Genomic DNA, 25,793 nt, shown 5'->3' with positions numbered 1-25,793 from the left:
GGACATTGGTTCAACTACTTTACAATATTTTGGTAGCATACGCATTGTAGCTATTACGGCTTACTGCAATTCATCATCGTAGGAACAGTTTCTGTTTTACAGACCAGCAAAGCATTTGTCTTTATTTTACTTGGTTTGCACAAGTGTTTCCTTTAATCTCTTCCAAACAGTTTTCCCTTCATTTTGTAATCTGGCACAGCTGTTGCAAGGCAAAAAATGAGCACAGAAGTAGATATTAATGAAAAGATTTATTCAGGAAAGTAAGCTGCTTTGGTATTTCATTAAAGTTCAAGAGTCTCATAGTTCATTGCAGCTCAACATTTCCTCTCAAATTATGCAACAGCACTTGTTCACAAAGACAGTGTATCATTAGCCATGTGATTTCAAGATGAAAAAAAGAAAAGCAGCATTCTCAGTTGTGGTTTGTTTGTCTGAAGCTTTCCAGCAGGACTTTTTTCCGATGAGCAGGACTTTTTCACTCCAGTAACAGGCAGTTCTGTGGCCTGCGTCTCTACTCTATTGCCCCCCCCCCCCCCCCCCCCCTTCTCCAGCATTAACAGCAGTATCATCCTCTATATTTGACCCTCTGGTTCGACCTGTTTAAGACATTTCTATAGATCTCAGCCTGACCCACAGACAGTGTGGTGCTGGGTTTCATTTTTGTAAGTAGCACTGTATTATTGTAATTTAAGATCTCAACAAGAGCATCCAGTCCCAACACTTGTAAGCGAGGTGTGCAGTATAATAATGCCTCTTTGTTGTTGTTTTGTGTCTCACCTCTGGATCATATTTTCTGTTCTGGACAGATGTAAATTACTGCTGTCTTTTCAGTTCTTTAAAGCTGGGGGTTGCAGTTTGAATTCAGACATATTGCAAATGATTGGTTCCCAGTATTGTCCGTGCTCTCCCTTCCAGCTCTGCAGCTATGTTTGCCAGAGCTATTTCATACACAATTGGACTGCTATTTAATAGCCTGTGAAAGAGAGACAGACAGAAAGGTGGAAAATCCCCAGTATTTTAAATTATCCTTGAATATTAGAGCATTATGACTTTGTTCTAACGTTGATTTCTCCTTAACCACTGCCATCAATCCCCCTGCTATAAGCAATGAGCCATTCGCCATTATGCAGCTTGTTAGCAATGTCCAGGCTGTGTAATTACCTGTGTCAATGGCAATGATTGTCTTCAGTAACAGATTATTCATCACTTTATAATTGTAGAGGTTGAAAAGGGGATTTTAAGCTTTTCAAATAAAACCTAGAAGTAAAAATTTTAATGTTCTTCAGTTTTTCTGGTTTTACCTTCTAGACTAGATCATTTTTTGTGCATGATGTATATTAACTAATTTCTTATAGTTTGCATGTATATATTATTTAGCATTCTTTTCCATGTTTACTATATTTGATATGCAGACATGATGGTGATGCTTTTGCATTGTGGTATGTATGTAGCACATGACATTCAGAAGTGTATTTGTCACATTCACAAGCAACATGTGTTGTGAAATGCAATGTGGCATGCACCCAAGGCTGTGCAAAAAGACAGTGAAAAACAAGAATCAGAAAAAAGGAAATACAAGGAGATGTGCAGTTGCACTCCACAGTAGGGATCCCAGCATCATCATGAGTTCATAGGGGGACTTCAGGGTGTCCTTATATTCTAAACATACAGCAGCTTTAACTCCAGAGCAGCAGCCACTTCATACTCTGAGCTCTGTTCTGTTATTTCTTCAAAGGTTAGGTTGCTCAGTGCTGGAGACAAAACACAGACCTGCCTGTGCTGCAGTGAGAGGAGCTGTGGACTGAAGGGGGCGAGGCTGTGTGTGTGTGTGTGTGTGTGTGTGTGTGTGTGTGTGTGTGTGTGTGTGTGTGTGTGTGTGTGTGTGTGTGTGTGTGTTGTTTGGCGGGCACATCATCCCGACCGAGAGGCAGCAGACCTCCTGCATCCTCCCCCTCATCCCAGAACCACCGCATTGTATCCGCAGGCACCGCGATCGGCTTTCAAAGGCGGCACCATGTGCGGGACTCGGTAAAGCCGCCGGGACCTTCTCTCTGTAACGTGCTCACCGGGTAAATCGCGGCTTTCGAGTCATTTTGTCAAGGATAATAATGATGAGGTAAGAGCTTCCGGTCGCCATTTTGCCGGTGTTTAACGGTTTAGGGAAAATCTGCATGGAATAATTAGTCGCCGTAGCCGCTGCCTGGACGGATCCCGGTGGCAGGATGTCAAAGCGACACCGTTTAGATTTAGGCGACGATTACTCGTCGAGTAAAAAGAGATCCTCTGATGGGTATGTAGCGTTACCGGTACCTGAAAGCATCCCTCTGATGCGGTGTCTTTGAACCGTGCTGCAGGATGTTTTTGTTGTTGTCCCGCTGCTAAGTAGTCGCGCTAATGTTAACTCTCAACAAGTTTAGCTACTAAGTTAGCGCCGACTAATGAAAGGATAAGCAGCCTGCAGAATGATGCTGCTGTGGGAAAGCGGCTAGTGTGGCTAACTTAGTAAACAGTCATGCATCCACCGGCCTGGTCTGGTCTACACGTGGCTACATGCTAACCGGTGCTCGGTTAAGCGCTGTGCCTTAGCTAGAAAAGCCATAAGTTTCGTGACATAAAGTCAACCTGATAGTATGGACTCTTGCTTGTTATGGCATGTGGCGTTTACAGAATATAGGAGGAGAGGTGCTTTGGGGTTGCACACAGGACCCCGAGCCGGGCTAATATTAGCCACTAAGCTTAAATGAGATGCCCTGTCAGATGTCACTGTCATGTGTCATCTTGCAGTCTCTGATGAGTGCCAGCAGATTGTTGCTGCAAAATCAGGCACAGTTTGGGATCATTATAGGGTTGTTGTGTGTCCGTATGTGTGTCTACATTACTCGACGGGCCTGTAGAAGTTCTAGGAACCTGGATCGAGGCGCTCCAGCTTCACTGTTGTGAAGTGACAGCACAAGCTCAGGGTCACTGCTCTGGATTTGACATCGCTTAGACCTTATAGAAAGGAGAACTAAAACTATATATAAGGGATAAATAGGCAGCGCATTGTGCGAATTATAATTTCAATATAATGCATGAATAATAAATAATAATAACATCTGGAGGTCAGACTGTAGCTTCCCCACAGTCAAGGACATGAAAAGTAGAGATGCACACATGCAGACAAGCTGTTTGGTGATGATGTGTTTCAGACTGGATGATGCACCACAGCTCTCCAGTAGTCCTGCCTGCCATCACTTTTATTGTCAGCTCATTTCTTTGACACTATCTAGCTGTCACAGACACACATGGGCAAAACTAAATAGTAATTAGCGTTAATTACTGTTGTAAGTAATGTGGTCTAGATCAATGTAGATAATTTGTCAGTAAAATATGTTTTTTTAAGTGGAATATGCTTGAAATTGTTAGTTAAGTTGCACTGCAAGATCAAGTATCAGTATTGTTACTAAAATGAGACCCTTTCACACATTGCCATGGACATACACCATCTTTTACATTTGGCCCATGTACACTCAGCTTCACTAAAGCAGTTTGTTGTAAATACCTCAGTCTAGGGAACCTTAAAGTCAGCACTGTGCATAGCTTTTTCCAGCTAGCACGGGGATTTAATGGTTTATATTTGCATCTGAAGCCATTAAGTACATTTTTCTGGAACAGGATAAAAAAATGTTGTAGATAGTGGACAAGTAGTTAATTTTATTCATGACCTTTGCATGCTACACTTGATTAGGCTATGTTTTCTGCCACTGTGAATAAGAATGTGCTGTAACCTTTTCATGTGATTTTTAAGAAAAGAACTTGACATGGGGTAATATTTGTGCACTGTCTGTTCCAGGTTTTGCCTTTTATGTTTGGTTAAACCTCCTGATGTGTTTTCACTGGACCATTTCTAGGCCAGAATTGTTAGATCTGATGTGTGTTTGTGCATGTATCCGTGTCTGTGCCAGTTGGAGTTCTGTATTGTGTCTGTAGTGAGTTAAATTGGTGAGTTTGTGTGGCAGTGCTTCATCAAATCTCAACCTTGTGCATTTTCCACTCACAGGCGTGACCATGACAGGGACAGAGACCGTGATGAACGGTCGAAGGACAGGGACAGAGACCGCGACAGAGACGGGCATGTGAAGTCATTTGGGGTGCCCAACAATCCAGCTGCATGCAGTGGAGGCTTCCTTAAGCAAACCCCCATGCAGCAGCAAATCAACCCATTCACCAACTTGCCACACACGCCACGCTACTATGAGATCCTCAAGAAGCGGCTGCAGCTGCCTGTCTGGGAGTACAGAGAGAGCTTCACCGACATCCTGATGCGGAACCAGTCTTTTGTGCTGGTGGGAGAGACGGGCTCCGGAAAGACCACGCAGGTAGAGAAGCAGAATGTTTAGTAACACCAGCTCTTAGTTGTCAGTTGCCCTTCAGAATTTGAAATTCAGTGATAAAATTGGTATAATAATACCTTAGAAAAGAGGGTGCAGTGGACACATGATGCATTTTAAACAGTTTCTCTCTGGAGTTGATTCACAGGATGTGGTTATTAGAATTATTTTCTAGAGCTGGGTTGCCTGTTTTAAAGTTAACAAGACAAGATTGGAGAATATCACTGTTTGAGCTTTGGGCTCCTCCTGAAGGGAATTAAAAATTCTTTTCTTTTTTAAATGAGAACAGACAGAGCACAGGGCAACAGACAGAGTTGTCATAGGTGGAGTGAAATGCTTGACATTGTATAAAACAGGAAATCAAATTCTCTGGGTCCTTTACATCCATGATTGTCCTTTGAAATCATAGAGGTCTTCATGATCCATGACTATTCACTATGTAATCTGTTATTTTCATCTCACTTCTTTGCTTTTTCATTTAAAGAATTCTTTTCCTGTCTTATGCAGTCTCTTTAGTTCAAATTCAAACAAAACCCAACTTGTCTGCTGTCTTCCAGATCCCTCAGTGGTGTGTGGACATGGTGCGGTCAGTCCCGGGACCAAAGAGAGCAGTGGCCTGCACCCAGCCCAGGAGGGTGGCGGCCATGAGCGTGGCTCAGAGGGTGGCTGATGAGATGGATGTCATGCTCGGCCAAGAGGTGGGCTATTCCATCAGGTTTGAGGACTGCAGCTCTGCCAAGACTGTACTCAAGTAAGAAGGCTGTTTAAAAATCCAGATCCGTCGCAGCATACTTGATGTTAAAAGCATACAGCTATATAGCAAGAAGTGGATAACAGAAGCCTGTGAGCTTAATAAAAGTCTTATACAGGTTATAATCTTGAATTAATTCAATATAACAGGCTGCTGTAAAGTAGAAAGAGTAAATTGGGGGAGTGCTTTGGTTTATTTCTTTGATTTTGAGCAGGGTTTATTCAGATGATGAAATAGTTCATGTTGATAAAGCTTTGATGTGTCACTGTCTCTGTTCTCACCTTGCTGGGTCTCTTTTATTCACCCAGGTACATGACAGATGGAATGCTGCTGCGGGAGGCCATGAACGATCCCCTGCTGGAGCGCTATGGTGTCATCATCCTGGACGAGGCCCACGAACGCACATTAGCTACAGACATCCTCATGGGCGTCCTCAAGGAGGTGGTCCGCCAGAGGCCTGACCTCAAGGTAAAAACAGTTTTTGAAATATGCTGAGTTTATTCAGCACGTTTCTAAAAACAAGGGCCTTTCTTTCATGACCTTAGTTCCAGGATTTGGTAGCAGGTGATTTGCTTTTAGTATAAATTTCTAAATCTTAATATCACTATCTCTAGATTTTGTGTTGAAAGTATTCTTGGCAGTAATCTGATTTGTTTACATAAATATGTCCCATTTAAAGCCAGCAAAACATTGTTAAAGCTCTAAGATATTACTTACCCCTTGTATAAATTCAGTGACGTCCAGTGTTTATGCCCCTCTTTTGTCACTGCTCCCTTTTGTCACATTTGTCCTGACAGTGTCCTCATGTCTGACAGCTGCGTATCTGTTGAGGACAGAGAAATGTTGCTGTTAGACTCAGAAATGCACATCTATTCTGCACCGCAGCACTAGTGGAGATTGCTCCCAGAGTCAGTCCCATTTTAAGCCAATCAACCAGCGGCGTGCCGGTGTGGATGGCAGCGTACAGGCAGGCAGAAGTTTTATAGCCAGTGTGTGCCAGACATTCTGTAACTCTCATAAAGCAGATGGATAATGACTAGTTGTTTGTCAGTGTGGAATCAAAGGTTAGATTGTTGTTCGTGGACTGTTAAATGAGGTCTAGGTTATTGGGAATGATCACCCACCCACACCCCTCTATCTCCTTCATCCCCATCCCCTCCCAAATTTGAAAGTTTAATTTGCCTTGATTAAGAGCAATTATGATGTCTCGCAGAGCGTAAAGCGAAATGCAGAGACGCTGGCCCCTGAAAATGTTTGAGATTGAAAATGGGAGACGTGTTTCCCATCAGAATCCTAATGCGCTCTATCTAATGGCTCTGGAGGGAACATTGTGTACCCAACATCAGGAACAAGGACTGTCATAGCTCTGTGTAGGTCAGTGACTTGGAGTGTAATGCCAAGTTCTACACTATAGACACCATCTTGGGGTTGTGCCAGTGCGCTCGCCCTAAATTCTCATTCAGAGCATTATTCGTCCTGTGTGACTTTTTCCTCTCGTCATCTATCCTGCATTTGGTTGCGTTGCTATCCACTGAGCCTGTGTCTTTATCTCCAATCATCATCAAGCTGTATTCAGGGTTAACTCATTCTTCACTTCAGTGCTCACTCCCATAATCACCACAGTCATTTACACTCTGCTGTCTTTACTTTTATTTTTATCTTTTCTTTCACCTCTTTTATGAATACATTGTCCCTCGCAAACTCCTAACACTTCAGGCTCTCTCCTGTGCCCTTCTCTGTCCAGGTCATTGTCATGAGTGCCACGCTCGATGCCGGTAAGTTCCAGGTGTACTTTGACAGTTGCCCGCTGTTAACCATCCCCGGACGCACGCACCCCGTGGAGATTTTCTACACACCGGAACCAGAGCGGGACTACCTGGAGGCTGCCATCCGGACTGTGATCCAGATCCACATGTGTGAGGAGGATGAAGGGGACATTCTGCTCTTCCTCACTGGACAAGAGGTACATGTCCATAGGCTTTTTATTTATTTTTTTTAAATTCATGCATTACTTGTTGTGCTATGGTCCAAAACACAAATGTTGTCAGTTGTCAGATAAATCATAAACATATGAAACATATAAGCAATTACCAAAATAGCTGGAAATTCATTTTATGTCATTACCTGGTCTGTTAATCAACTAATGGTTTCCAAACTAGATTCATGTATAATATTGTTATTTCTGTCCAAACAAGCAGTACACAATGTCATGTGCAAACACACAGTTTTTGCAAAGGAAATTTTTATTGCTAACGCATGTGACTGTGTGTGTTTGGGGAAACCACAAGGATTTGCACAGTGAAGGGAAAAAAAACATTACGAGGAGTGACCCAGATTCTGCCCTTCCCACGAATCTCTGAAATTAAGTCATTTATTATTTTTTCCCTTCCCTGCAAATGCTGTCCACTGATGTGTAATGGAGGGCAGGGTTCATGCCCAAAATGATGAATTTTGTCACAGCTAGGTGGAGACACACACACACACACACACGGTATGATTATTCTCTCACTACTCTGACAGAATGGTTTTGGAGAACATGTGATTACTGGTGTTTGAAAAGTAAAAATGTAACTTGGTGCGAATGTGAATGCATCCCATATTGTTCTGGAGATTTAAATCCACTTTTGTTACCTAAGACCAATTTTTCATCTACACAGGGAATCAGGTAGTTGTGGGTTTGTTGTGACTTTCTCTATCACATCTTGTGACAGCATGTTTATTAGCAGTAATTATTTGTCACTCACCAGCAGCTCGACTGTTGCAGTTCACCTACATCAGTTTTCATTTGTCAGCGCCTGATCAATATGCAGCGTGTTATAAAGGGGTAAGTCATTGGAGGGCACGGTGTTTGAAGTGGTCTCCTTTGAGGGCTGGTAATTGATTCTAGATTTAGTGGTATCCCAGCTGCTTGGATGGTCAGAAACACTGTAGTCAATCCTACGATATGTGTAGAAAAGTTTGGGATATTCGCAGGCAATGTGTTTGAGAATCTTTGCAGTTAGATGTAATTTGTTGATTTATATTCCACCCCCCCCTCACTGTGTCAAGCTAAGGAATTACTCAGAGCACTCCCACAGCGAGTTCATTATCACCCCCTCCTAATTGGGTTAAAGAAGTTAATGTGTGGTAGGTCTGGCAGAGATGGGTGTTCAAAGGGTGCTGCAGCACGCCCCCTCGAGCGCTTCTTAACCTCTTCAGTCTCCCAGCAACACTGATGTAGACTAATGATTGGGAGGCAGATCCACAGCAAAGCCATAGACTCTTTTTATCTGACTGTTTAATTTATAACAGACGAAAGCAAAATGCACAGCGCTCAGTTCTTCTCTCCTCCACAGTTTTTCTGCGAGATATTTTGCTTCCACAAACAAATAGAACTGAAGCAGCAACTCCAAACCATAAAGTCTAAACTTATCACAGCTGTTGAGCAAAGATAAGTCCTAATATTTAAGCTTACCCCTCAGCAGCTAACATCAAAACATGGGGATTGGCAGGGGGTTGTTTGCTAGTCAAGAGTAGTTCCTAAATGTGTTGGTTATTAGCTTGGCTGTAGATGGTTGCTTCTGGGGTCGCAGGGAGAGCTGGTGGACAGGTTCCCAACACTGGCCATGTGTGGGTACACACACACACACATAGGAGCAGACACACACACACTCTGTCTTCATGTCCCTGAGGGACAGAGAGCCAGCTTGCTTCCAGCGCTTTGGCAAAGAGGTCCATTTTTTTCTCCATGGCAGCTGCTGCATCCAGAGGCTTGATAGGCTATTAATACCCAGGATAATTTTACCAATCCATTCAGATTTACCGTTTTCCACTTGTCAGTGTGTTGATTAAGAGGCACATGGCCATCAGCGGGGTTTGACTTAATGCAGTGAACAAGGGGACAAACAAGGCTAATCACACACTTTCAGACCAGAAGGAAAACAGGAAACATCACCATCATCATGTCGAGGCAAGTGTTACTGGCTTCACACAGTGGTATAACTGAAGTTTCAGCTGTTTTTTAACTAATTTAAGCAGAGTGTGCTTGTAGAAAAAGAAACAACAACAAGTTTTATACGCTGTTGTGTTGCAATACAAAAGAGCAAAAAGTATATCTAAATAGCGGTGATGCACTTACCTACAGCCTGTTCATCACTGCCTTTACTGTGACTCTTTAAAGAGTTGCTGCATTGCTCCCACGGGCCTGCAGGTGGTGCAACAGTATAGGCTGTAGTGTGACAGATATAGTTACTGCTCTTCATGAGGAATAAATGAGTGTTGTTAGGAAAACAAAGAAAATGGTTTTTAACAGCAGAAGTTGCTTAGAAATGAAAAGCTGTTCTATGGGCCGTACCAGAAACAACTAAAAACCTTCAAGTGTGATCATTAAAAACGTGTGTTTGTGTGTGTATATAGGTGTAGATAAAATAAGTTTTCCAGTCTTAATGTGGCAGGTGTGCCTGCGGAATATGTGGGTGTGTTTAGTATGTTTAATATTGTATTCCTATGGGTCTTTTGAGAATAGGCTTCAGCCCTGCGCTCACTATCATGCTTTCTTATTCCTGGTGCTACTCAGGTCCTCTGTCTGTCTGCCAGCCCACCGGCTCTAGAACGTTCAGCTTCACTAAACTGATCTGCCATGATTTGCCGCTGGTTATGCATCAGTGCTGCAGTCTCATCTCACATTCCCCTCTACAATACCGCACTGTGGAATAATGAACCCTGTTTGAGTCTGTCTGGCTCTGTGTGTGTGTGTGCCTACCGAGAGTGCGCGTCCATGTTTTCCGTGATTGCTGCATTTGACAACAGAGCCACAGGGAGCTCAGCAAAGCATACTGCAGTCCAGGTTTAATTTCCTCCGTCAGATGGAGCGATAGTTAGAACAAATGTACTGTAGCAGGGAACCACGGTTTCCCCGGCCGCATCCCCTCGCCTTCCCCTATCATCCAGATTCAGCGCCATTGTTTATCCAGGTGTTGTTCAGGACCTGTTTGATTTTTTTTGCTGTTTGCATACACAAGTGATTCCCGGATTAATTGGCACGCTTATTTCTTTCAGGAAATTGATGAAGCCTGCAAGCGAATCAAGAGAGAGGTTGACGACCTGGGGCCTGAAGTCGGCGATATCAAAATCATCCCATTGTACTCCACACTGCCTCCACAGCAGCAGCAGAGGATCTTTGAGCCACCCCCACCCAATAAACCTAATGGTGCCATTGGAAGAAAGGTATAACCGCCATGTTGCTATAAAAACACTCAAAGGGGGAGGTTGAGGCAGGGAGTTTGCGGGAGAGGGTAAGTGAAAGGGAAATTGAGTGGGGTTGATGTAGAAAGGACAGATGGGGAATAAGGTGGGGAAAGGAAGAGAGCTGGAAGGTAGGGACTGAAACTTTTTTCCCTTTCTCAGCTTTAGTGCAGAACTGACTCACACAACATATGCTGCTTTTGTCAGCATGCGATTCTCTGCTCTAAATTATAACTGGGGTATTACTCACGCTCTCTGAGCCTGAGGAAAGTATTGCATTCTCAGTCATTTTTATCTTTCCACTACATTTGCACAGGCCCCGCTGCTGCTCACAGAGGAGGCCTAAGACCTTTGCTGTCTGATTTGCACAAGGCTGTATGAACTGACCAGAAACGGGACTTTTCTCACATGCACATAGTAGGATTGTCTTCAGTCACTTAATCTCAGAGGAGTGGGTGATCCTCTTATTGATACAGACACAAGACAATTCCTCTCTTTTGTGTGACAGTTTCTGTTCAGATGGGCTCATCACCAGAGAAGCAGCACCACCTGCGCTGCCACACTGTTGGCCAGGGATCTGACAGAATATCAGGATATCATCACTGCCAGTGAATGAGCAAACATTCACCCCCAGCATCTGATCGGGGATGGTGTTGATGAATGACTCATTGCTACAACCCCTCTAATTGAGGCAGATCAGGCTGACATATGAGCAGTGAAAATATTTATGGGCTGTCAAAGTTAAACAAATTGCGATACTTTAAAAAGGCTAAATTCAACCTGGATTTTTTGGGATTGCTAAGGAAAATAAATGTGCAGTAACTATAATACATTTTAGAAGTATTGTTTGACCATGGAAAGGGGATTAAGTCTGTCATCATGTTTATATTTCCATTAAGACCCACACGGAGGATTTCCCTACAAGGTTTGGATAATACTTTTGACACTATAGCCCCATCTCCCTTTACCATATTGATTTTTATACTTTCATCTCGTCAGGCTTTCCGTTTGAGTCACGAATGTGTGTTGTGCAGGATTAAAGGGGCAATGTGTAAGAACTTGCCAACTGTCCAGTTTATTTCCTCACATCCTGTTTATAATCGTAGTTCATTGTTGAGTGTTTTAGACTTAAATACTGACATGTTTCTCCTTCGAGAGGCTCAACGTTCTTAGCAGTTTGATTACGCAGAGCTGGATAAGATCTTTTCCCAAAGTTCAAATGTCATTCCCAGTGTTTGCCTCTGATGTTCAAAGGGATGTTGACCTGAAACAGGGCCACAGGCGCGTAGGGGAAGCCGTGAATATCACTTGGCTCTGGCACCTGTAAAAGGCAGTGAGTAAACACCTTTTCCAGAAATCAAGTTCAAACGGATTTGAAATGATACGCAGTCCGTTCAAATGCTGCAACCCCTGTCGTTGTAGTGGACGACTGTTTCTTTGATTGTTACCTTGCCATCTAGGGTGTAGGATCTAAAATACTAACACACATTGCTTCGTACATTCTGTGGTGTTGTGGTTGTCTGCTCAGGAGGACTTTGCTCGCTAGTTCAAATGTGAATAAAAAATTACAGCACTGATATACATAGGTCTGACGTGAGGAAAAATGATTTTCCAGTGACGCTGAGCTTTTTTAACTGAAGTGTTGTGTTGCTTGTTCCTCCTGGTGAACATCTTTTGCTTGTCCTTAATTCCCACGAGTTAAGTCACTTAAGAATGTAAAGTGAACTGTGACCTCTGAACTGTCAACCCCAGTAACCACTTTTAGCTTCAGAAGAGCACAGCTGATTCCCTGTTTTCCCCAAGATCAATTTGACAGGTGCTTGTCGAATTGGCCGAGGTCACATCTAAAGTTGCCATGCTTGAAGTAAATGTGCTTCTCCTCCATATCTGACTGAGCAACTCATCAAGTGAAAAATGCAGATGTCTTCCAAGCCAGCCCAAGAGGAAGTAGTGAAAAAGAATTAATGTTCGCCATGTCTGCAGCTACGCATGCTAACGACTGCATTAGACACCCCTCAATTAACATAAAGCACTAGCTCGTCATTGCTCTATTTCTCCAGGAAAGTCACTGATCTTCCATTTTCCAACAGTTTAATCATTTAGAGCCAAGGCAGCAATTGACTAATTACAAACAAAGACTATAATCTCACTTTGCTTTCCAGCGTCTCAAAGACCGTCTCCAACAAATACGCTGTGATGAGTGTTGGGTTTGTTTTTAGCATTGTCAGGTTTGGAATATTCCCTCAAATGTCACTTGTGATTCCGCCACATATCCACTTCAGTGAGCTCTGAATGCGGGTGTGTCAACGCAGCTCAAGGCACGTTCCCCTTTCCCCAGTTGGGGGAAGGCTTTATTTGTCAACAAGGCTGTGTCTCCCAGCAGGGAATGTGAAAGATGGCCCGTGTTAGCCATAGTACTTGCTCTCCTGCAGGTAATAACCCAGAAATAACATGCAGAGATGATGCTCTAATGATATTACTGATGAAGAAGCCAGGATTATCTAGTGCAGCAACAGACTGGAAGGAGCCAGCCTGCGTTCAGTGTAATGGCCCTAGCCTGGATAATCCTTCAGAATCAATGCAGTCACTGAGGCCACCCATATGATCATGAAATGTGAGAGGGTGTCATGTGTGGCATCTGCTGGAGCACTGACTGCGTCCCAACACGCAGGGCAGCGCAGCCTTACCTATTCCATTTTTTATCCTGGACTTTGAAGCATTCCGTGCCTTTCATTCCTTGCTGGGACGCTGGCATATAGTGTCTGTCATGAGACACTGTCTGATAGCCTGGTCTGTCTCTGTTTGGCCAGCCACTTTATTTTCAGACTGCCACAGTGTGGCTAATTGCTTTCACAATGATGTGACTCCTGTACCTTTGGGCTGCTGATAGCCCTTTTCCACTGCAGGAACTTAACAACCTGTGACCTGGTGCTTCCCACTAAGCTTTTAGGAACCTTGTGAGTTTTTGCTACTTGGTTCTTTCTTGAGTTTTCATTGTATTTTATCTGAAACATTCTGGACATTCTGCACTTAAAAAGATGAAAGCAGGGTGTTCAACATGATAGACGACTTTGTAGTTTATCTGTTCTTTTGACTGCATGTGTTGTATTTCTTTTCTTTATTATTATTAATTTTTTAAATAATCTTGTTTCATCTTCAGATTTTTTTCTATGCACTTTTTGGCCATGTGTTGTATCTACATTTCTGCCAGACACTGAGAAAACATTAGCTAGCATACCTTTTTGTTCAAAACCCCGCTCAGTCAAGCTTGCTTCGAATGGCCTCCCCAGACATTCTCCATTGTCCTTCTTCTTTCAAGTATTGGTTGTCCTTTTGGTGGTTATCATCATGTTTGTTGTTAATCATCTTTGCAGTGATGTGACAACACATGCTGGACTAATCAGGATTGACAGCACTGCACGCAACCCCATGAGAGTAGCCGGAACCTGGATTTGGAGTAATTAGAAATTTATTTTCAGGAACTCCTCCACAAAGCAGGTGGAAAATAAAGCAAACTCGCTCACATTTGTCATGAGGTGCTCATGTCAATCAGATCTGGACCACCGTTCATTCAACACCTGCATGAATAACAACCCATCCATTTGCCAGATACTACTGTCTCATCAGTTTCATATGGATGTAGATGCTTCCTGTCTTCTCCTCATTCCTCTGCATGAATACTAAGGGAAATGATTCTTTCGACAGGTGAATTACCCGAGGTCAAGGGCTGAATGAGGGGGGGAAAAAAGGCCCTCCCTGGCATTAATAACTAAACAGTCAGGCATTCTCTGGCTGGAGAGAAATCCTCGCTTAAAAGGTGGGATTTAAAAGTCTCTAAGGCTCACAGCTTGGAAGACAGCTGAAGAGGCACAGCTACAAAGGAAGTATGTCAAGTGTGCAAAATTGGTTCTGTGGACCTGTATCAGCAAAGACTACAGAGGACTGTTTGGTTTTGTGCTTGGCATTTTATCATAAAGACTACCAAGAAAGCAGCCAGCCACCACCAAATGACTGCTTAGGTCAGCCTACAGCTTGTTCCTGTCTTGGTAGAAGTTGAGCAAGCAAGCAAGGAAAAGATTTTAAAGTGTGGAGAGGCGTTTTTCCAAACACCCACTTCCATATTAAGCCGTGACACTGGAGTGGCAGTTGCCAGTGGAGTGGGCTCTGACCTGGCTGCCACAGTCTGAAGGGCTATGATGAATCTAAAGGATTTCTCTGTCCAGTTGGTTACCCCTGTTATATAAGGAGAACTCACCTTAGCGGCGGTCAGAGTTCGCGTGAGTGCAGCTGCAAATCTGTCTCCCACTCCTCTCCTCTTCCCTCCTCCCCTTGTGAATATGCTGACAGCTAGAGACTCATAGGGTGATGTGACTAATTTGATTTTTGTTTTTTTTTTATTTTATTGTATTTATTTTTTACTGCAATTCAGCCGTCATTTCTTCTTTTCTCCCCTATAGCCTTGCTATAGGGGATAGTTGTAATAGAAAAAGATCTGAGAGCAGGAGATGGTGGAGGTTCGCAGTTTCCCCACTCGTCTTGTTTTCAGAAAGCAAGCAGCTTTTCATTTCACTTGTTTTTCCTCCCCTTCCTTCCTCCTTGCAGTATTTCTCTGTACAAAGACAGTTACAATGACAACTGCCCTGATGCCTGAGTCAACTCCCACACCACCGCATGAGAATGGCACTATAAAGCACCTGCATTATCTCAACCCTTGCTTTCCTCAGTTACCAGATGATCATAACTGCATTGGCATGTGTTACCTTAAATCAGTTTTTATTTATTTTCATTATTTCTTCGCGCCCGAGATAACAAGAACTGTAACAGGTCAGCTTTTAATTCCTCCTGCAAGTCTCATGAGGGTTGTGACAACTAAAGATGACGTGAAGGAAGTTGGGGACACGCTCAGCGGTCTAACACACATTTAGCAGTGTCTGCTGCATTATGAACTGCAAATTTCTCCTTTTTGTCCCAATAGCAGGTCTGTTATTGCAGTAAGACTGCTGTAAGACTGGTCAGGTCAGTGGCTATCGGAATGTTTCAAACTGAATTTAATGCAAACTCTTGCAATGCCGTTTGTCTCTGGTGGTTTTTGAAGCACAGCTTTGACGGAGCCAGCTTTGCGTAGCACACAGCGAGAGCCAATCAGCGACAATGAGCCTTGCACAGTTGGCGCGTCCGTGGACAGCATTGTTGCGGATTTCGAGGCGTGCTGGGTTCACATGAGAGATCTACAGCGGCCGTGTTTTTGGGGAGAAAAGATGCTTGGATGAAAGCAGTAACCATTGTTGAGCTCTCAGTGTGTTAAAAAGCAGGCCACCTAAGAGGAACCATTACATCAACTATTTTCTGCGATTTTGAAAAACTCTGGAAAGAGCTTTTCAAAAGAGGGGAAGCTGACATCTCAACAAAAGCAGCAACATGCTGACGACAGTCAGACAGAAACTCCAACCTCACACACATATAACACAAAGGCCAGAGGTAATGCGTTTGGATGGGACACTGAGCACCTAGCCAGCTCTCTCCACAAATACGTTGAAAGCACATTGAACTTGATTGCAGAAACTGTTGTGGTACTCCCCTGTTGGGTTACATTAGACAGCGTGTGTACAGAGCACCAGAGAGGCGTCTGTACAAGCTTCCTCCGTCAACTTGCACATCAGGGAATATTTTTCACGTTAAAGCAAAGCTGATATCTGCACTTGTTTCTCTCTTTTCTTCTTCATGCTTAAGAATGATTTCTTATTTCCAAATTTAGATCTGTACTTTTTTTTTTTTTTTTTTTATATTTCACAGAAAGAAACTACCACAGGCTCTGGCATGTCCACGTTGTTGAGTTGTCTTGAATGTAATTGAATGCTTACATACTGGAATGGATTTGCCAAATAACTGATGACCATGCATACCGGAGTCTGAGGTCTCGTCAGTCCCTCCAAACCCCCGAGGTAGATCATTTCTTAACCCGCGTGTTCTCATTTCCACAGGTCGTTGTGTCAACAAACATCGCAGAGACATCCCTTACCATTGACGGCGTGGTGTTTGTAATTGATCCCGGATTTGCCAAGCAAAAGGTTAGCTTCCCCTCCCTTTCTCCACACCACCACTGTTTATCTGCTGCGATCATCTGTGTCTGTTGCCTGAGAATCCCCAGATAAACACAGCAGTGCACACCTGACAGCGGCAAAGATGGAAAAGCCAGTTATTCATTCCTCTGACATTTCACCAGCCTGGAGCCAAGTCATGCACATGGCTCAGAAAGAGATTATATATGCACTGTAGTGGATTGTGTGTACGTGTTATTGTACATTTTTAGTTAGCTGCTTGTAAATCTAGTAGGTTGTGGGTGTTGGTGTGTGTTACACTGCCTTTTTATATCCCTCCAAAAATTTACATCAGTGTGGTTTTATATTTTTTTTTCACCTGAAATGTCATTTGTGTTTTTGTTTTCCTATCAGGTGTATAACCCACGTATCAGAGTGGAGTCACTTCTGGTGACGGCCATCAGCAAGGCCTCAGCCCAGCAGAGGGCAGGCCGTGCTGGACGAACACGCCCTGGAAAATGTTTCCGCCTTTACACCGAGAAAGCTTACAAGACAGAAATGCAGGTAACAAACAAGGCAGTTCTCTCATTCTCTCATTTAAGATCTCACATTCTCCATTGCCATAAGCACATTGGATCCCCCAGAGCAGCCCTCAAGCTGGAAAAGCTCTCTGTTGTACAGTATTTGCTCTTACAACTCCATGATTCCCACTTTACTTGGATTGTATTCCCAAGAACTTGCTGCTAAACCAAGCACAGGTTATGAGGAAGTGTCCCTGCCCTTCCTCATAAGTTGTGCTGGCGACACAGCCACCTTGTGACAAATGAACCTGCGGAGGCCCAGTCCTCCCCTTTAACAGGGTAATTCTTTCACGTCACGCTGAGTGGCAAATGGAATTTTTTTTATTTAAAACAAGTTAAATAGCCCTTCAAATGCCCTAGACTCCCGGTCTCTGTTCAGGTTGACATATGAGATACACTTGAGGAGATAATAAGCACCCTGACTAATACATTTTGAATGGTCTTGGGTTTCTCTTGTACTTTTTAACTGGCACAGGACAACACATATCCAGAGATCCTGAGGTCTAACCTGGGCTCCGTGGTGCTGCAGCTGAAGAAGCTGGGTATTGATGACCTGGTGCACTTTGACTTCATGGATCCTCCAGGTTAGTCTTTTTTTTTTAAATTCAAATTGATCAAATTGATCACAATAAGTGATAATAATAATGGTGGTCTGCAGTTTTCCAGCAGTAGCCATTCAGTGTATTTACATTTTGCACTTCTCTGTGTAGTAGTTTTCATTGTTGGTAGCAGTATCCATCATTTCAAACAATACAACATGTAATCCAGAGTTAGCTTTGTTTTATTTTGGAAAAGTACAACACTTGCTGTTACGAGTAGTGGGTGTCACCAAACCAACCAGGACTGAAATCTGAAGGATTATAACTTTAATATCAATTAATGTTGAGATCTTGATCTTTGGTGCTGTTTGAATCAATACCACTGCAGCTGCTCTGAAATCCAGCAACACTTAGTTTAACTGTGGTTGTTCTGATGTGCGCTATCAAATCTGGGTCGGCTGTGTCACTTGGGAGCTTGGGAAAGAGTACAAAGCAAAAGTAAAGTGATCTTGGCAGATAGTGAATGTTGAGATTTGCAGATAAGTGCTCTGGCAGACATGTCAGTAGCGTTTTGCAGTTTTTATGAGAAGTCTACTTTAAGTTTAGATTATTGCTGTTCAAAGTGAGAAAAGACCGATGTGTAGTGTTGGTATTCTGTCTGATCAGTCAGTTTATGTTCTGGCTGTGTCTATTTGTATTCCCTAATTCTTGTACATCTGATTTGTGCTGCATCTGTTCTATAACACAGACCTTGTCTCATGGAGGCGCCAAGTTATGGCATTCTTCAGGAGAGTGTGTGCTCCTACATCTTCCCGAGGAGACCACCCCCTCCTTTCCCTATCCTTAACCTCACCCTCCCCCCTTTTCTCACCATAATATAGTTTTCATCTCACCTCTGAGATTAAACCCATCTCTCCCCGTCCACTGTGGCAAACGCCATTTTGAGAATGAAATTGGTTACATCAATAGCAGCGCTATCACCTTGGCTATTGCCTTCCCTTTATATTCCTCCAGTGAAACGTGACTGACCTCCACCACCACCCCCACATTTCTCACAAAATGTACGGGGTAAACATCAACATACGGGATTGGCCTTGTCTGCTGAGTGTAGCTGGGAACAGTGGGGTGAAGGGAAAGGGGAGGATTACCTTTTATTTATTTGATCCACTCGTGGCACAAGGTTTCGGCTAACTAGCTCCTGAGCACACTGGAAGCCGGAGCTAGTTGAGTGCAACAAATGATGTCGGCTTTGAGTCTGTGAGCGTTCCTGGACAGGCACTTTATAATATCTAGTTACAGTGGATCAATTTTGATAGGCTGTGTCAAAGGCCCACCTCAGAGTAAACTGACAGGTCCAAGGTGTGTCTCGAGAGGCAAGACATGAAAGAGGAAACAATAGCATTATGTGAGTTTGATGTTGTTTTTTTTTCTGTTTCAAATCCTAAATTAGGTCATTGTTGTAATTTTCACCATCCAAAACCACCCTTGTTTGAGGCTGCAGTGTTTCTTGTGGTAATGCCAGGCCAACATACATTTTGTATTGTTTCTTAATGTTTAAATTCCAAGTTCAGGCTGAATTTGAGTTAAGATATTGTTTCTCTGCTGATGAAAGACATCAACCCCAAATGCCAGCGGCGTTTTCCATTTGAGCTTCTCCGTAATCTTTTACTGTGAATCTCTCAAATATCTAGTTTATTTTTCCCCTTGCCCACCTCGGTCCTCGCTCACTAAACACAGCAGCGACAGTGGGAGCCAGCCAACCAAATGGAAAATCCAAAAGAAATCAGTAGCGATTTACACGAGGACTTGGCTGGGTGGGATTCATTTGCCTTGTGACATTTCCAAAGAAGTACCTTTCAGAGCCAATGTGGTTTAATGTACCTTTAGCCTTTCGTCTCATTGATTTGGCCCTTGGTTAATATATCGGATTCTTGTGTGTTGAGGCAGTCAATACTTACTTTCTGATGAGCCGCATTGTGTATAGATTGAATTTCCACACTGGTTCATCATGCTAGCAGAACTTGGAAATCAGATTTTCACCTTTTGTTCAGCCCCACACAAGCCGGTGGTGTGGTAAGTAATATGGCCGGCACTCACTTTGTGTAAAAAGGGGAAAAAAATTAATAATAAAAAAAAAAGTAGCTTTGATGCCCCAAATCAATATTTGTTAATCATAAAAAAATGCCTCCCTGCTGCTTGAAATTGAATTTTTTTGGGAGCACTTGAGAGAAATGAAAGTGAACGAGCACCGCAGCCAGTGCTTGAAGCTAATTTTCAGTTAACATGCAACTGGTCATTAGGCTTCAGCTCTCGGGAGCCAAAGGTCAATAATTGCATCTGGAGGAAAAATCTTTTAACCAAACGGTGGAAGCCTTTTGTGTTGAAGCATTAAGTAGAAAGTTCTCCTGTAATTGCATTAGTTGTTTAGGATTGCCTGAGCGGAAGATGAAAAATGAGCTCTGCCATGATTACTTCTCCGCTAAGTTGCTGTCTAGCGTAGCTCTGACCATCACATACTGAGAGCCTTCTCATTTTGATTCACCTCATGCACCCTGCCACAAAACCTGCAAACAGCCTCCCTTTGTTTGAGTGTCTGTGTCTTTTCTTAACTCACATTTGTCTTCTATTAAAAGTCCAAATACAGCAGGTGATGGAACTCTATTGTTTTCTCAGCCTGTTTTTTTTTTTTTCTTGAGTTGTCGCTCCCGTTTTTTTTTCCAAGTACTGTGTTATATATAGTTTATCAGGTTGCAGAGCTTCTCCACAACTGAGCCAACATGCAAGTTTATAGCTTAGCCAATAACGACTAAAACACACGGCGTAGAATCATATTTCAGTTTATATCCCCCGGCTAAAAAGAAATCAATTGCAATTATTACATTTTCATTTTTTCCCTGGATGTTTTTTATTTATTTGGGAAAATTATGTTTTGATATTTAGTTTCTTGAATGTGAAAATTAGCACGTTGAGTATTCTGTCTTTATGTGGTACTGGTATTTGACAGTTTTTTAAAAATCAAGATTCCTCAGTCTTGATGCCAATTTAATTTTATTGTGAAGACACAAAGAGGAAATGAGGCATGATTGTTAAATGCTGGACCAGCCAAATTTTACATAAATCTTTGGATCTTACGTTTAGTTCTGGGCAGATTTATTATTTAATGTGACTGTTTATTTTGAGAGTTGACTAATCACTTCAGCTCGAATAGTAAACACGCAGCCCTTAATTTAAGTATTAATCAGTCCTGATTGTTCCAAGTTGTTCTTCTCGAGTGTTGCTGTAACGAAAGAATGACAGTTTAGGAAATTTTCTCTCTCTGTCACTAGTGTGTGTTTTGCCCGTGGGCTTGGAACATTTTTTTTTTAACAGCCCTTCTCTCCCATTGTGTCTCCTCCAGCCCCAGAGACCCTGATGCGAGCCCTGGAGTTGCTGAACTACCTGGCAGCGCTCAATGATGACGGTGACCTGACAGAGCTGGGCTCCATGATGGCAGAGTTCCCCCTGGACCCCCAGCTGGCCAAGATGGTCATCGCCAGCTGTGAATTCAACTGCTCCAACGAGGTCCTCTCCATCACTGCCATGTTGTCAGGTAATGCTCAGGGCTGGCCCGCTGTGTGGGTCTGAGCTGCTACTCTTTCCATTTCCTGTGCTCATGGACCGTGCTTCAGAAATGACCAGTGAGCCTAAAGGAAATTCACAGAGCGGCTTCTTTATCTTTTTAAGTCTCTTAAATGTGTTTGCATTCTTTGTCCCCTCTTTTTATTTTAGTTTTGTGGACATGAGGATTTTTTTAATCTGTATGAACAATTCAAACCCCAGAAGTCCCAACTGAACACAACTACAAGGCAAGCAGAGGTTAAAGTCAGTGGTGTCAGCTATTATTTGTGAGGAAGGGGAAAAATACATGTCTGGACAAAATGTATAGGTGTAGCTGGAGCAGCACCAGCATGCTACAGCAGTAATTGCACTTCAGGCTTTTAAAGCAGAATGCTGCTCATTGAGATGAATCTTGACGCCTTTGAAGGGAGTGCGAGGGTCTTTGAGAGTGGGGAAATGGATTTAAGTAGGTGTTTGGACGTGGTGTGCACTTAAAGCAGGTGTTTCAGGATGGCAGGTTTTTGCTGAGTTCATTAGAGTAAGCAGCAAAAGTACACCTGAGGACGGTGCCGCCACAGCAGCCAACCATGAGGCTCAATAAACACAGCTTTTACCCATTAAAGCTACAGTCAAGCAGGTCTGATGTTAAGCAATTCAGAGCAAGTTCACAGAGGGAAGAGGGCAGAACCCGAGTCCTCTGGGTAAATTATACACCGCTGTTTTTATCATGCTTCAGTGTCAGGTCTGTGAGCTGGGATGCTTGTTTGGACTGGGTGTCAAACGTTTACTGTAGCACATCAGGACGGGGAAACCTATCCTCCTCCCCTTCTCTCTGACCCTCCTCCTTTCCTTTTCCACCGTAAACACTTCGCAATACAGTGTGCCCTGTGAAGTGCTCTGTGCCTCTCTTGAGCTGAGGCCTTGTTCCTCTCTGTGGGATTTGCTTAACTTATCCCTATGGGCGGCTGTGTTGGGGCCTATACCAACCTTGTTTAGTCCCACAGTGCTTCGTCCGACCCACGGAGGCTAAGAAGGTGGCCGACGAGTCCAAGATGCGCTTTGCCCACATCGACGGAGACCACATGACGCTGCTCAACGTCTACCACGCCTTTAAACAAAGTGAGTGGCCCGTTCGTACGCTCACGTGCCACTGATTATTTTTCACATCCCCATTTGTCTAAGTTGACCCTTTTCTCACACAGACCACGAGTCCACTCAGTGGTGCTATGACAACTTCGTCAACTACCGCTCTCTGATGTCAGCAGACAACGTACGCCAGCAGTTGTCCAGGATCATGGACCGCTTCAATCTGCCGCGACGGAGCACTGAGTTCACCAGCAGAGACTACTACATCAACATCCGCCGAGCGCTTGTCACGGGCTTCTTCATGCAGGTCAGTCGGTCACTTCGGGAACGCTTGGTGAAGGTTGAGAAGGTGAGCTAGACTTAGACTAGAATTAGTCTCCCAGTACTTTGTTTTTAATGTCATTCATCGTTAAATTTCCCCACCATTTTATTTTTAATTTAGCAAGTCCAGTCTTTGTATTCAGCTCCACCTCTAACCTAATGTTTGTTGAAGTTTGCCCTTGTTGAGTTTGATCATTTGAAAAATAAGTGTTTTTGTGCAAAACATTTGTTCTCACTAAAAATGCAGCTGACATGTTTATTGTAATGGATAACGAGCTTTAGAAGCACACACACACACACACACACACACACACACACACAGCTGCTTTGTTTTAAACACATAACAAGAAATCAAGTCAATTTGTGCCTCGCTCAGGGAAACAAATGGCATTTTGCAAGAAGCCATTTTCAGGGCTACCTGAAACAAGCAACCTGACAAGTTGAATTATGGTGTTAATATTTAAATATTTGTCAACATTAACCTTTATCTTGGAGACAAATTTGCAGTTCATGTTGGAGCTTTCACAGCATTTGAGATCATGTCTTTGTTTGGAAAGGCCTTTATTGAGACTGATTGCCTTGGTTAATCACAGCAGCCACTGCAGCTTTACCAAGTATCTGCAAAGTAGGAAAAAATGACTCACTGCCTGATTACAAACAAGTTTGTCTTGTGTGTCAGGTTACTTTATTTATCAATGTGTTATTAATTTACATAGATTAAAATTTGTCAGAAATAGTTAAAAAGATAAAATAAAGCACCAATAAAGGCTGTGTGTGTTTCTTTCTCTCCCTGTGATCATGATTTCAGAGTATTTGTTTTTTTTTTTTTTCTTGGCGATGACCCTCTTCCTATGATGTGAACAGATCGCTCACCTGGAGCGCACCGGCCATTACCTGACGGTGAAGGACAACCAAGTCGTACAGCTGCACCCCTCCACTGTGCTGGACCACAAGCCTGAGTGGGTGCTCTACAACGAGTTTGTGCTCACCACCAAGAATTACATCCGCACATGTACTGATATCAAACCAGAGTGGTGAGTTTCAGTTGTATTGTAATTGTAATGTATTTTGTAATACAGGCAAAGCATGTGATTAAAGTATTTACTCAAGTTTTACATTAAACGCTGTGTAAAAATAATTATTAAAAGTTTAGTGATGTGCTAACTTTGTGTTAGCACATTAGTATTATAAAATCTGACTCAGTTTGTGTGTGAAAGCCCAAACCCTGTCGTCTGCACACAGTCACATCCTGTGTATTAAAAAAAAAAGGTTTTTAAAAGTAGCTTCATAAAGATTTATTTTTCTTTTCAACTGCTTGTGTCTTTTTCTGTTTCTGTGAGAGTGTCCACACATTTTAATGTTGTTGTATTTACTATTTTCTTTGCACGTCTAAAATCAACAAAATATGGAATTTGCCCAAGGGTACCAACCAAACTTTTAATGGAACTGTAAATGCCCTAATGTGCAAGACACTGGCAGTGTGTGACACATGTCACCACCCACACCTGTTGCTGTGTGTATAAAACCAGCACACCCCCAGCATTTTGAGGCACATTGTTGAGTCAGGATATGACACTGTTCTATTTCTTAATGCCGACACACATCAGTGCTTCAGGAGAGCAGCAGTTTTATCACATTCAGTTTTCAGATATGCACAATCTGGCAGCTATACATCTGCAAATGTCTTGTTTTGCCTGACCAGCAGTCTAAGACCCAAATTATCGTCAGTCCCTTCTCTGTCAGTTGACTAATCGGTTAATCGACAAATAGTTCTGGCTCTAATCACAACAAAAAAGTTGCACATCAGTCTTGACTGACCAGCAGCCTCAGCCTCTCCGCTGTTGGCTCGTATGCACCACACACCCTCAGTGAAATTGTGACAATCCTGCCAGAGTTTCTCTTCCCCCTCTGTGACCTCGCACAATTACGTCTCAAATTTGTTGTGGCTGCACTGGCAGCCACCGTGTGAATATGGAAGAACAGCGTTCTCCCACAAGTAAACACTGAAGACATTTTTTGTGACTAATGTTTACTTGCCTTCTTTCCTAGGTTGGTGAAAATTGCCCCGCAGTACTATGAGATGAGCAACTTCCCCCAGTGCGAAGCAAAGAGACAGTTGGAGCGCATCATTGCAAAACTCTCATCCAAGGAATACACTCAGTACTAAGAAGGTTTGCATGTGCTGCAGCAGCATCCTCAGAATTTGTACAAAGTAAAATCTGAACTCATTTGAGCGTTCTATATTTTTTTTATGTCCACCAACAACCTCATTTTGAATTCTATTTTTATCTCACCGTGTTTAATGTATTTTCATAATGGCTGATGAATTGTTGCCTTTAAGGGCCATCTTGTGTCATCGTTTTTTGTTTTCTTTTGGAGCCAAGACTTTAAAGAACTATTAGAAATGGACCATATGACCGTTTATCAGGATTTAGTCATTAACTGTTTCTGTCCGAAGCATGATATTTTATGTAAATTTCAACATTCCTCTTAGAGACATCAGTAATAATAAATCCCCCTTCTTGGATGGTGTTTTGCTTCTACTGCTAAAACAGCATTAGTCCATGAAGAGAAGCTTTTGATCAAATGTAATTTATACTGTATTTTGATGCGGGCATAATGGAACGTTCTCTTGTCATGGAGAGACTAAGAGGGGCACATTTCCTGTCAAATGTTCAACTTAATAAAAATGACTTTGTAATAAAACATTTTTCTAGTGTCAGCATTAAAATAACACCATAATGTGCTCACAAACTTTTCACTTAACCCTCACACACACACACACACACACACACACACACACTTGCACTGAGCAATCACGTTTTGACCTGCCAAATCCAGCTTGTTTCCTGGCTCTTCAGGGAAGTTAAATCTTCTTACTGGGATATTGATAGCTTCAGAAACAGTTGGAGTGAGGGGGAATGTTAATTACAAATGTTTCGGAACAAGATCAGTGTGAAATCCCTGCTGTGCCGGAGCCTGTTCTGGCTGTACCGCTTTGTGTCAGTGCCTCTCAAATGTGGAAGGTAAAGCTTGCAGTTGGGAAGAAGAAGCATGGATTCTAAGCACCGCAGTGATCTGAAAAATAACCAGAGTAATGCTTAGTGACATAACTTCTGAATCTCAAACCACTACTCTCTCGTCAGCTAAAACTTAAAATGTAGCATCCCACTGCAAAGTTGTGAGAATTTCTTATCAACATAAAAAAAAAAAAGAAAGGAAGGAAACAAACTTTCTTGGGAAGCTTTCCCCTCTCATTCTGTGGGTCAACAGCTTAACAAGGCAAA

The 25,793-nt window shown here is 42.8% G+C and overlaps 1 protein-coding gene across 2 annotated transcripts; it reads left to right on the top strand.

The window, feature by feature from the left end:
• The first annotated feature begins 1,932 nt into the window (after nucleotides 1-1,932).
• On the top strand, nucleotides 1,933-25,201 carry dhx15 (DEAH (Asp-Glu-Ala-His) box helicase 15). 2 transcript variants are annotated; one of them, XM_041031407.1, is made up of 14 exons: nucleotides 1,933-2,116; nucleotides 4,040-4,358; nucleotides 4,928-5,121; nucleotides 5,430-5,589; nucleotides 6,866-7,084; nucleotides 10,159-10,326; nucleotides 16,326-16,412; nucleotides 16,797-16,946; nucleotides 17,439-17,547; nucleotides 20,900-21,091; nucleotides 22,096-22,218; nucleotides 22,302-22,492; nucleotides 23,371-23,540; nucleotides 24,556-25,201. In XM_041031407.1, exons 1-14 carry the CDS (start codon nucleotides 2,109-2,111, stop codon nucleotides 24,671-24,673), a joined length of 2,208 nt encoding a protein of 735 aa, XP_040887341.1. In that variant the 5' UTR covers nucleotides 1,933-2,108; the 3' UTR covers nucleotides 24,674-25,201. The 2 variants fall into 2 exon arrangements, with proteins under 2 accessions (XP_040887341.1, XP_040887340.1); XM_041031406.1 differs by lacking the exon at nucleotides 1,933-2,116 and adding an exon at nucleotides 2,157-2,290.
• Nucleotides 25,202-25,793: the final 592 nt, after the last annotated feature.

The sequence above is a fragment of the Toxotes jaculatrix genome, chromosome 23 (genome assembly GCF_017976425.1).
Source record: "Toxotes jaculatrix isolate fToxJac2 chromosome 23, fToxJac2.pri, whole genome shotgun sequence".
NCBI classification, from domain to species: Eukaryota; Metazoa; Chordata; class Actinopteri; family Toxotidae; genus Toxotes; species Toxotes jaculatrix.
The sequence above is the reverse complement of the archived record's forward strand: the minus strand, read 5'-3'. Positions and strand labels throughout refer to the sequence as shown.